This window comes from Ciconia boyciana, chromosome 23 (assembly GCF_034638445.1).
Source record: "Ciconia boyciana chromosome 23, ASM3463844v1, whole genome shotgun sequence".
Classification (NCBI taxonomy): domain Eukaryota; kingdom Metazoa; phylum Chordata; class Aves; order Ciconiiformes; family Ciconiidae; genus Ciconia; species Ciconia boyciana.
In genome coordinates, this window is record NC_132956.1 from 3,135,981 (window position 1) to 3,148,342 (window position 12,362).

The following is a 12,362-nucleotide window of genomic DNA, read 5'->3' on the forward strand; positions in this document are numbered from 1 at the left end:
CAGGTGCTGGCCATGGTGGTGCAGGCACTGGCCATGGTGGCATTGGCACCAGCCATGGTGGCATAGGCACTGGCCACCGCCGCTCGTGCCAGGTGAGACCCCAGTGCCCCGGAGCCGGCCACCGGCTGTGGCTCTGCACTGCTTTAAGCTTTTCCGCTTGGAAATTTTTCCTCCAGACACTTTGACCTCAGGGGCAGCAAGTATTTTTCATGTAGATCAGTCGAAATTTCCCCGGAGACAGCGCAGGAATGCGAAGCATGTTATCCTTGGTACCAGCTCTTTCTTTTTACGGCCTAAGCTTGGCCACGCCGGCGGGGGGGAAGGGACGTCTGGGGTCCCACCATCCTTCCCATTGATGAGTGCCAACTTCCCCCCCTCCCAACCCCCTTCCTCCTCCTCCTCCTCCTCCTCCTCCTTGGGAAAACTCCCCCTCTGCGTTGCACCCCCACGGTGTGCCTGGGTCAGCCATCCCAGTGGGTGCCTGGGTGAGGGTCTCCACACCAGGGTTTGCAGCGGGGGTGAGCGGGGGGCAAACCAGGGGTGAGGCAATGCCAGCAGCACCCTAAAAAGGAGGTGAGTGCCTCTGGGTCCCTGCATGAGGGAGCAGCCTCCAGCTCCTGGTGCTCCTCTCCCTGGGCGCACAGGGAAGTCGCCAGAGCAATGGGGACACTGCGGGGGTATTTGGGAGATCCACCAGCAGAGCAGAGGGCAGCAAATACACTATTTTATCGTCCAAGGCTCATGCAGCTGGAAACCCAATGGCGTAATGCTAGCGAGATAAATCACTACCTCGTTCGTCTCCATTAAGTGCAATTACCCCTTAGGTACCAAAACAATTTATTATTATTACTTCTTCCACGCTCACTGCAGTGACAGCTGATCACACACATGAGGCAGGGGAAGGGAGCCAGTGCTGCCTGGCCACCCCTTGCCCCACGCCATGGGGCCCGGGCACTCCGGGGTGCCTTTGAGTGGCACTGATGGCACGGTTGCAGCGCTGCAAACCAGCCCCAAATGGGGAGTGAAGGGAAACCCTGCAGGGGGAAGTGCTCCTCTGCCTGTGCTGGCCGGAGAGGTCCCACCTGCCGGCTTGGCCACAGCGTTGGTGCCCCTCGCCCCTGCAGAAACCCTCCGACCCGTCTCTGGCTTTCCCCACTGAGCTCCCAATGTCTGTCCTCCCTGCGTTCAGTGGGCACCAGCCTCTGCGTGCACCCATGCCAGCCCCACGCGATGCGGCTCGCAGTGGATGTGAGCTGCTCCCTATGCTGGGGAAGGGGTGGCTGAGCCCTGGGGCCCCAGGGTGTGGGGCCATGAGGGTCCCCGTGCCTGGTGGCACCAGCTCGGCATGCCTCGCAGCCACCGGCGCTGCCCCGGCCCCCGCCGCCCCTGTCACTCTGTCTTATCCCGCTCTCAATAGCGGACTGGGAGCCCAGCTGCAGCTATTACATAAAATGCAATTAGCAACGTGGGCGAGGGAGGCCTGAATGGCATTAAGGAATTCCTCCCGGGCTGACGTCAAAGCTTCACCTCTCCTCCTGCCATCCGCACAAAGGGGGCCGTTATGAGCCCCCCCAGCCCCGCTGTGCCGGTGCCCGCTGGGAGAATGCGAGTCCTCAGGGAGCCCCGGGCTGCACACGCCATGCGGGAATTGTCCCTGCAACCAGCATGAATGTCACCAGCAGCTCCCTGGCTCCCTGCGCAGAATTTTCTGGCTCCTGCCTCCCCCTTGTCGGGCATGGGAAGATGCCGGCAGGCCCCGTCTGCCAGCTGCTCGCCTGCGAGAGCGGGGCTCGGCTGGGCGCCCAGGCCTGGGGAGCAGGAGGATGCTGGATGGGCAGCGGGGGTGTCGCTCCTGGCTGGCTGGCACAACCCAGCCCAGGGGCTCTGCTGCTCCCCGGGGCAGGATGGAGTGGAAGTGGGGACCAGCCCAGACAGCTGGGCAGGGGGGACAGGCAGGTCCAGGAACAGGAGGTATCAGAGGTCCCAAAATTCCCGCCGGGATGGCAGTCGCCCAGCAGGCTGGAGGAGCTCTGCTTGCTGCCCCAGCATCGGGGCCTCCTCCAGCTGCTGCCAAGGAGGTCATGGGGGCTGGCCGGTGCCAGGACGTGAGCATTTTGATGTGAATGCCCCAAAATGTCACAGGCTGCTCCTCTGCCCTCAGCCACCTGCAGCCCTGCCTCTGCTGCGGGGGACTGCCCAGCTTCGCAGCGCTCTCCTGAGCGAGGGGAGGTGGCAGGGCTCACGCAGGGGGCTCCCACCCCAACACCCCCTCCACTTTGCCCACGATGCAGCCATCGCTGGTGCTGAGCTGTGGCACACGCTCTTTCCGTGCTCGGACACCCTATTGCACCCACCTCCCGCTGCAAAGGGAGCCTGCAGCCTCCTGAGATAAGGTGCTCGCTGCCTCCAGCAGAAATCCCCCCCCCTTTCCCGCAAGCTCAGGGACACCGGCCCTCCCCCTCCGCGCCCTGGGCATCCCCTCCAGCCCCTCCTCGCTGCTCCAGACCCCCAGGGCAGGGGAGACGGGGCAGTGCCGGGCTGCAGGCAGGAAGGGGTTAAAGCGCCCGTTGGGGTGAAGGACCCCACCCTGCCCCTACACGGCATTTAGGGAGGATGCTCCGGGGCGGCTCCCGGGCCGCCGCCCATCACCGGCCCGTCTGCGGCGGAGGCCGGGGGCCCCCCTGCGGTCGCCGCCGCCGCCGCCGCCGCCGCCGCCGCCGCTCCGCAGCACCTCAGCCCCCTGCCCGCACCCCTGTCCGGTGGGACGCCGACAGACCGGCAGGAAAGAGGCTTTTCCCCGTCCTCCCCCCCCCCTCCTGCCTGCAGGCGTGGGGCTCGCAGGCAGCGGTGGGGCAGGTGCCCCCCCGGGCCATCAGGGTGTGGGCTCAGGCAGGGCCAAGCAGCTCAAGGAGCTGGGTTTAGGGAGCTCAGGCTTTGAAAAGTAATTATTCACTGTTTTGTTCTTGCAGATATTTGATGGCACAAACGCTGAGCTGGTGCTGGTGCAGCCCGTGCAGCACGCACCTCGTCGGGATGCGGCCGGGCAGGGAGCTCTGCCGAACCGGAGGATGTGGCAGGTTCCCCAGCCCCGTGCCCGAAAATCAGTGCAGCTCTGGGCAAGCCCACGTTGCTCAAATGAAGTTCATGGAGATATGACCCTTCACTCCAGAGAGGATGTGCCTTGTGTGTCACCTGCAGCAACGGGCCAGGCTTCGGGGAGCCTCCACAAAGGTCTGTACTGTCCCTGCCTGCCCGTCCCACCTGGGCACGGCCCCTGCTCCTGCACTGTCCTGCGCACTGGGGCTTGGCTGCCTTGTCTCTGATATTAAACCCATGTCACCTCCTAGATGCCCTTTCCAGTAAGGACAGGGGATGCCTGGGAGCAGGGTCCATCTGGGTGCCCCCAGTCCATTGCCAGCCTACGAGGCCCCCTCAAAGCCCCACTGTCTTGCTTCTCCCCGCCCGTGTCTGCTCAGCAGCCAGTTCAGATCCATTTGCCATCTTTCCAGGTCAAAGCAGCTGAAACCCAGCCTGCTGCTGTGCTTCAGAAATAGCGCAGGCTTATCTCCCGGCTGCCCCCCTGCTCCCCCACGCTGAGCTCGCTTGCAGCGTGTGTGGTTTAACTTCAGTGCAAACCGAGGGGCTGGGATGTGTCTGGTACCTGCTGGCTCTGCTGCCAGGTCTCCACAAGGACAGCGGGGCCACCTCTTGCTGTGGTCACCCTCCACAAGCTCTTCTCCATCCTCGGTCTCCTCCACCACTTCTCTCCTTGCTGATGCACCAGACCCAGCGCCCTGGGGTTGCGGCTCCTGCTCAGAGCTCTCTGCTGTGGCCCCAGGGTACAAGCTGGGGTCTCCAGCCCAGTGCCCCCCAGCCCTCCTCCTTGCAGCCCCCCACCCTTGTGTTGCCGGTTCCTTTGGCAGAGCGCAGGGCTCCTGCAGGTACCCACTGCCCTGTGCAGAGCTCCTGCACTGAGCCCCAGCTGCTGGGACGCACTGGGAGCTCTGCCAGGGTGAGAGGTGATGCTGAAGTGCCAAGGTGATGTGGGGAGCCCAATGTGGGGCCACAGGTGGGCTTGACTTGGCCCCGGGAGCACGGAGGAGGTGGGAGAGGACACGCACCTTCCCCTCCATGCGCTGGAACTGCCTCTGCCCCTTCTGTGGGGCCCCCGGACCCTCCCGAGTACCCTGTGCCCTGCACCAGCCCTGCGCATCGGGCTGGGAAGTGCCACAGAAAATGTTAAGGGCCAAATTCTCAGCTGAGGCAAACTGGATCAGGGCCTCCGAAGTTGGTGGAGTGGCACCCATTTGCACCAGAGGAGGATCTGACTGTGTATATACTTTTATATATATTTATATATATATATGTGTGTGTGTGTATAGATATATTACATAAATATATATGTATGAAATAATTTAAGAAACATCCGAGACAGCATGCTGTGCTCTTGTGTAGGGCTGGGAAGGCAGCTGCTTGCCTCCACCCGCTCTACCAGCTTTGATTCACAAATGGAAACAGAGTCTTGAATTAAATTAAAAACCGCACACACACGCACACACACACGACACGGTGCAGAGGCTGTAAAACTCAGAGGCGTGATGCTGGAAAGTCCAGGGGTCCCTGAAGAGATCGGATCAACTAAAGCCGAAGGAGGGGGAAATAAATAAATGAAGGGAAACCAGCGGAGGGGATCTCGCTTGTGCTGGTGCCGTCTCCGGCATCGGGTCCCCTGTGTCTGCCCGTGGGGACACAGGGACAACACCACGGCCCCGCTCTGTCCTGGCCAGGCTGTGGTGGGGTTGGGAGAGGCTGGTGGGATGCTCGTGTCCTGCTGCATTTGCCTTGGACCCGCTTTCTCCTTTGCCACGTGCTTTGCTTTCGCTCCATCCCGGGACTGAGCTTTTTGCCATCTTGGTCTTCAAGGATGAAAGGGAAAACCCAGCCCCAACTAACCCCTCTCCTTCTCTCTGCAGAAAGTTCTCCTGGAGCTGGGTTTGGTCCAGCTCAATCCTTCCCGCCGACAGAAGAGCTCTGCAGAAGACCTCCTTCCCACGGACTTTCAGAACAGAACGACATTTAAAAAACAACCCCAAAACCCTAGAAAAACCCAGTGCCCCATGAATTACCAGTTTCTTCCAAAAACTCCTCCTCGTTCCCATCCCGCCCTCCTCAAACATCCCAGAGGACTGACGGATCCCGGCTCCGACACACCACACTCCGAGCAATCGCTGCCGGCTGCAGCGAGGATGGAGGGCCGGGAAAGTAACTGAACCAAGCGTGTGAAGAAACAACCTGAAGGCTTTGGACCACCGTCCCCCCGGCCCTCTCCTCTGCGGGAAATGCAAAGCCCCCGGGGCCGCAGCAGCCGGGCTGCGGATCAGCTGGGGAGCAGGACGTGCTCCAGAAAGTAGGTGATGGAGTCCCAGTGCTTCCAGAGGAAGAAGAGAAAGAGGACGATCAGGGCAGTGCTGAGGATGCGCATGCGGGTCTTCATGAGTGGGGTGATGAAGTTGGCAATGGTGGAGACGAAGACGAGCAGCACAGCCATCAGGGCCAGGATGACGTTGATGAACTTGCCCAGCAGTGCCCGGGCGTTGGCGTTCTCCACCCCTTCCAGCTGCACCACTTGCTGCTGCTGCTGCTGCAGCTCCAGCTTGGTCACCCGCGTCAGGCAGGACTCCACCGCCTCCTGCGAGGGACAGCACGTCAGGGCCGGCCAGCAGCTCCAGGGATGCCCCACGAGGGCTTTCGGTACTTGGCCCAGGCTCTGAGACCTTGCTGCTGGAAAGTTTTGCTTGCACAGCTCCAATGGGTGCACGACCTTGTGACAGTGACCACCCCAGCTGGAAGGGGGTTTCCCTCTGCAAACCTTTGGCCCACGCAACGTGCAATGCATGCCCGTCCCGCTCTGCCTGTGCCGGGGAAGGTCTTGGTGCTCGGAGTACCTGCTGCAGCAGGGGAGATGACCCAAACTGGGACAGTGGGGACTATGTGTCGGCCCACACGCGGCTCGTAACAGCCCAGCACTGCAGCCATCCATCTGGAGCCTTGCCCTGCCTTGAGCACCCGGGGACTTCAGCACAGCGGGGACTCGCTGGGGCACAGACAGGGATTTTGGGGACGTGGCTTAGTTACCTGCTTCTTGCTGTGACAACATCACAGTGAGGACCTCATCTGGAGGGTGCTAGGAAAAGGGATCCCCCTTGCCCACCCTCTTTCCCAGCCCAGGGTCCCTCCCTCACCCCGTGGACGGAGGGTGCAGAGGGGGGCTGAGCCCTCACACTCCCCTACCTGGATGTCCCGTGCCCTCTCGTAGGACTGGTAGGCCACCTTCTCCTCCATGCTGGCCAGCTCCTGCTTCAGGTTGGTCATTTCATTCTGGTGCAGCTCGGTGAGGTCGTTCAGCTGCTCCTCCAGGCGCTCGTACCTGCGCACGGGGAATGGAGGGGTGCTGGGGCGGGCAGGACCCCCCGGGGATCCCCCTGCCCTCCTTCCCTCGACACTGGGGAAACCGCCCAGCCCCTCTGACCCACCCCGCTCCTGGCTGTAGCTGGTTACAGCTGCCGAAGGGAAAGCATTGCATGATCCTCCACGGGAGTGGTGCTGCCGGTGGGTCTGGCAGCAAGGAGGGCAGCAGGGACTGCAGCTCCCCATGTCCCTGGCATGCAGGGCTTAGCTGGACGAGCGCAGGATGGTGGCCTCGTGGTCCCCAAAGAGCCGCCCTGGGTGACACATGCTGTCACCCCAGCACCCACCCATCCCTACCTGTACCGCTCCTCTTGCAAGCACTGTGTCATGTAGGTGTAATCCCGCTGCAGCTGGGCCTTGAGGTCCTCCATGGAGTCCTCCAGGTGTGACTGGCTGTCCTTGATCTCCCGGAGCTCCTCCAGGATGGTGTCGAAGTTATTGTGGTGGCTGTCCAGTGTGTTGGACTTGGGGCTCCCCAAGCCGCCGGGTCCTGCCCCTGAGTTGCTGCCACCAGCCGAGCCGGAGGTGGCACTGGAGCACTCGTCATCGCTGCCGTACTTGGGGCTGGAGACCAGGGTGGCACTGCCGCTGAGAGCCCGCGAAGCCTCCTCCGGGTGCCCGTCGTCCAGTGTGTCCTTCAGGTGGGCGATGTTGTCTGCGCTGCCAAACTTGTTCCGGATGAGACTGGCGAACTCCCGGGGCTTGGAGACCACGGCGGTGTGGGTGGCCTGGGACAGACCCGAGAGCCCTCCCTTGACGCCCTCCACCACGCCGCCGCCGAAGCCGCTGATGCTGGAGCGAACGTTGGCGCCCACATCCTTGAGACCCTGGTGCATGTCCCGGAAGACATCCTTGGGCTGCCGGGAAGGGCCGTTCTGCTCGATCTCCTTCAGCTTCTTGTGGTAGTGCTCCAGCTTCTTGTGCAGCTGCGCGATGGTCTGCGCCGACTTCTGGTTCTTCTTCTCGAAAACCTGCTTGATGCGGGAGGCTTGCTGCTTGTCCGCGTTGTTGGCCAGCTTCAGGTACTCGGCCACGTTGTCATCCCGAGCCTCCTGCTCGATCTTGATCTGCTCGGTGATCTTGAGGATCTTCTGGTGCAGGTGCTCGATGGCGGCTTTCGTCCTGTGAGGGTCAGGGGTGCCATCGGGGACATCGAGGCAGACGGTGCCATCGGCATCGCCGTGCCCAGCGGTGGAGGGCAGGCTGAGAGCGGTCACGTCCCCCTTGTCCAGCTGTGAGCAAAGAGAGAGGAGGGTGATGCTCAATGGAGGGAGCGAATGCCCAGGCAGCCCCCGGGGAGGGGCAGGAGAGGAACGGGGTGGGGGGGCAGAGGAGTTAACCAAAGCAATAGCGGGAAGTTGTTTTTTTTCCAGCTGGTTAAGCATTTCCCAGCCATACCACTACTGCTGGCATCCCAGGAATAAGCCAGTTGGAGGGTGCAGCAACAAAATAATTCGGGTTTTGGGGCTGGTTTTGGCCAATTGCTTTCAGCAGGGAGCATCCGCCGCCGGGAGCTCGACTCTTGACTTTCCACCCTCGCTCTGCTCTGGGCTGCTGGGCACCCAGCGCCAGCCAGGGAAAAAGGAGCGAGGAGCTAAAACTGGACCCCATCATCAAATCTCCCACCAAACCAGCAGTGAGGGCAGGGACTGAGCAACCCGGAGGTATTTTAGTCTCATTTTCAGACTTTGGCTTTTAGCCTAATGCACACAGGAGTTTTTCAGCTGAAGAGAAACTCTGCCATAACCCCAGTTTGCAGGTTCCTCAGGAGCAGCTGGCTGCAGGTGCAGGGACTCCTTTGCTTTCTTTTCCAAGGTTCCTCACCTGTCAATGCCAGACCCCTCTGCAAACACAAGCTGCCACCTAGAAAGTTTGGACACGTGCTGATTTCCATTTTACAGATGGAAAAATTGGAGCATGGAGAGAGGAAATCACTTGCCTGAGGCCACACTTAAAATCACTGGCAGAGCCTGGACTGCAACCCGGGGTCCTGCCTCGCGGTCTCCAACCCAGGCACGCTGCTTTGCCACTTGAAAAAGAAATCACTAAATCTTTCCAGTTGCTGGGTTTTATATGCAGATTCTTATGCAAATATCAGTGGTTGTATAAATGGCTCCTGGCTTCTAATTAAGAGCTGCTTGAAAGTTAAATACTGTTGGCAGACCTGAATAATTTCTAATTTCCATCACACTTTCCCCGAATGACCCTTTAATAGGGATAATGCTGCGAGATCATTACTTAGGAGTGTGTTATCACCAGGAAATGCCTTGCGCGGGAGGGAGGAATGTTCTCAAGATGCTGCTTATAAACACTCCCGTCGGCAGCAGGTCCCGCGGGGGGCTTGGAAAAGCAGGGGCAAACGCTGCCCTCCTGTTATTTACTTGCATCTCCTCTTTCCCCGGCGCTGCTGTCCTGCCGGGAGCCCGGGGGTGTTGGTGCTTCATGCGGGGGTCTCCTTGCAGGGGGTCTCAGCCTCCTTGGGAGGCAAAAGTAGACAAGCACAAGCTCGGTGGGAGCATCCCCCAGCCCCCTCCCCACGGCTTGCTTTCTCTCTCCATTGCAGCAGCACTACCGTAATATGGGGCAGGGGCTGGAGGATGACAGCAGAGGGAAAACCCAGCAGCCCCCAGCCCACAGGCAGACACAGGGCAGAGCTGGGAGCTGGAGCAGCACTTTTTTTTTTTTTTTTTTAATAATGCCCAACAAACCTGTGGAGTTTTCAGACCCCGCTGCCAGGCTATTCTTAGCTGCTCGGCCAGGCTGAGCCCTCCAGCTGCCCTGCGAAGGGTTTTGCTTCGGTTTCTTATCGAGGGGCAGAAATTAGCAGCAGCAGGAAACAGACTTTTCACCCCGATGCCCAATTCTCTGTACAGTAACGGACCAACTGGCCACGGAAAAGGAAAAGGCAGCCCCGGAGATGCCGAAATGGGAAACCCCAGCTGGGCCAGTGAAGGGGAGAAGTTGCTCAAACTTTGTTTCCAAACATGGAAAAGTTTGGGAATCACCCAAACCTTTGCCCCTGCAAAGCCAGTCTTTTGGATTTATTTATGGGAGTATATTTGGGAGCGCAGGGGGACAGGAGGGCAGGATGGGTGGTGAATGGCATGGATCCGATGCTGCCCATCTGTGCTGACATAGCTGGGGTAAAATCCTTTCCCCAGGCACCACTGAAAGCTCTGCTCTCTCTCAGGGCTCATCATATGAGAGCCACATCAGGTTACTGCTTTGAAAACAACCACCAAAAAAAAGACAATACCGATCTCTGCAGTATTAACAGACAGTGCCTGCTAAATCCCAGCAAGCCTAAATGACTGTGCAGTGGATTTAACCAGGGGATTAGTAAAAGCCACACTTTCCCTACATGCAGAAAACCTTCTGGTAGGCACATCAAAATGAAAGTGCTGTTTTCCAGCACTTGTTTTCCAGGCGGGCTCGGAGTGGAGAGCAGGGGCTGATGTGGGATGCGGGAGGAATGCAGGACGCAGGAACAAAAATTATTCTTATCAACAGAGTTCAACCCAGGAGAGCTGAGATATGCAAAAGGCTCAAGCTAATAAGCTGAGCAAACAGTATTTAGAGGGCCACGGCCGGGCACCATTATGCAATGTTGGTTTATTTGCTGCTGCAGGTTTGACGGAAGAAAGCCCAGGTGGCAGGTAAGGGGCTCGGGGCCCAGCAGCTCGCTCGTGGCTGTGCCCCCAGCGCAGGGCTGCGGGTCTCCCGACACACCCACGACTGGCAGGGATTTAAACCCATTCTTAAGAAATTGCACAATTATTGCAAAGTTCAGAACAAAACTCTCAAGACACTTACTCATGCCCTGAACTACTCTGTTTTCCATACCCTATAGCCTACTGGGAAGCGCAGCGGATGAGCTGACGCTGTGGCTCCTCCTGCCTTGACCCCGAGCGAGGACTTTCACTACAAAGGGTGACCGTGGTTCCCAGCTGAAATACAACCTGGAGATGAAACAACCGTGGGAAGGACCATACGCACTTTCAAGCATGGAAAAAATAAGTACCACCAAGCTGTCGAGGGATGCTGGCAGGCAGGGCGGACCCGAGGAGCTGCTGCACCGATCCCCATGTCACCATGCCCCAGGCCCTTGGTGGCTGTGGAAAGCCACAGGGGAGAGGCCACGGCCGGCAGAGAAATGCAGGTGGGCAGTGGACATGGGGAGGTTGATTTTTGGGGCAGGCATTAAATGTGGGTGCTTCCACGGCCCCTCTTCCCCAGAGCACTTTATCAGGGTGATTTGGGACAGCATCTGTCCTGTGAGCTGATGATTGCAATTAGCCCAGCATTACAGGGGATGCGCTGGGTGTCCCCAGTCCCGTCCCCGTGTGCGTTTGCAGCCCCGTGCCTCCCAGAGCGGAGCCGCTATTCCCACCAGACCGCGTTAACCACCCCAGGCATTGAAAATAGAAGCACGATCCCTGACTCACTCTTCCCACCTTCCTTTTAAGCCTGCAGCAGAGACTGAAGCAGGCAGCCCTGTTGTCCCCCTCCACGCCCTGCCTGCCCTGCCTGCCCTGCCTGCTGCCCGCTCCCGCACCATCCCTGGACGGACACGATGGGCCGGCAGCAGCTGCCTCCACTAATTTACCAGCCTGAGAATAATTTTTCTTACATAATGTAGGGAGGCACGCTCAGGGTTTCAGCTCGCAGCGGAGCTTCCCACCCTGACTTTGCTGCACGGGCACGGATCATGACAGCAGGTTTCGTTCACCGAGCGCCAGAAACGGAGGTACCGAAAGCCCCTGTGGGTGTCTCTGCCCATCACCATCCTCCCTGCCATCTTATTCTAACCCCAACGGCTGCTGGGACCTACCTCCATCGCGGACAGGGCTCGGGTCCCCCAGGGCTAGTCGGCATGGGCTGCTCGGCTGCGTCCCTGCCACGGCACAGAGCCCGGCAGCGATGCGCGGGCAGTGCTGGCTGCCATGGCAGGGTGCCTGGCCGGGGGAAAGCGGCAGCTGATGGCAGCAAAGTTTCAGGGGAGCAGCAGGGAGGGAGGGAGGAGGAGAACCCTCCTGCAGACCCCCGTCAGGGCTGGTCCCGCGTCCCCGGGAGCTTCCCAAACGCACAGGGACTGAGCCGATGGCTGCAGCGGGATTGCCGACTCAGGAAATCTGCTGGAGCTGTTTACAGCTCTCAGCGACTGGAGCTTTCAGGGCTGTAATGCAAACCCCCCCTCGTCCCTGTGGCAGGATATTCGCACGCCTCCAGCCCCATACACTGCCTGTGCCCTGATGCAGGGGGTCGGGACGGGCTGTTGTCATCTGCTGTGTCACATATCAGGACATAAAGCCCGGGAGAGGCAGGGTGAGGCACGCATAAAGCAAAGCCCCGGGTGGGACTGACGCACGGGAAAAATACAGTCGCCAGGCAAGGAGCTGGGCAGCCCGAGGGAGCTAAAAGCTGGGAACCAGCCACTTGTGCCAGGACCAGGTGGTGTCTTCACCCATGCCATGTACTGGGATGGACCCGGATCCAGCCCACTCACGCCACGGAGAGCGATGGCGAAGGTTGCACCAACCCGATTCTGCCACGGGAGAATACACACTGCACAGAAAACACATCCGGCCGACTGACCAGATACAAGTGTTTGGGACTTCACGTGCAATTAAAAAGACTTTAAATGGGATGTTTGAAAAGCAAGCAGGGACGACAGCAGGCTCTGGTTCTGCAGAAGCCAGTGGCAGTCTGGAGTCACCCCCCAAGCGCTGCATTTACGCCGGGGCCAGCGGAGCTGGTGAGGGGCCAAAGTGAAAGTCCTGGGCGAGAAAGGAGACCTGGAGCTTGTGCATTTGACTCAGCCCAAACCCATGGGGTTGCACAGAGCAGGGTTTATGCGGTCAGCACTGCAGGATAAGAGCGACTGAGGGAAGCAG

At 59.7% G+C, this 12,362-nt stretch overlaps 1 protein-coding gene across 2 annotated transcripts in view; it reads right to left on the bottom strand.

Moving 5' to 3' along the window:
• Nucleotides 1-4,348: 4,348 nt before the first annotated feature.
• TMCC2 (transmembrane and coiled-coil domain family 2) overlaps nt 4,349-12,362 on the bottom strand; it is a 37,496-nt gene continuing 29,482 nt past the window's right edge. For both annotated transcript variants that reach the window (XM_072844850.1, XM_072844851.1), the window contains 3 exons: nt 6,766-7,700; nt 6,292-6,427; nt 4,349-5,689 (listed from right to left, as the gene is read on the bottom strand). In XM_072844850.1, coding sequence (XP_072700951.1) covers nt 5,378-5,689; nt 6,292-6,427; nt 6,766-7,700 — 1,383 coding nt within the window. In that variant the 3' untranslated portion in view covers nt 4,349-5,377. The remainder of the gene's footprint in view (nt 5,690-6,291; nt 6,428-6,765; nt 7,701-12,362) is intronic.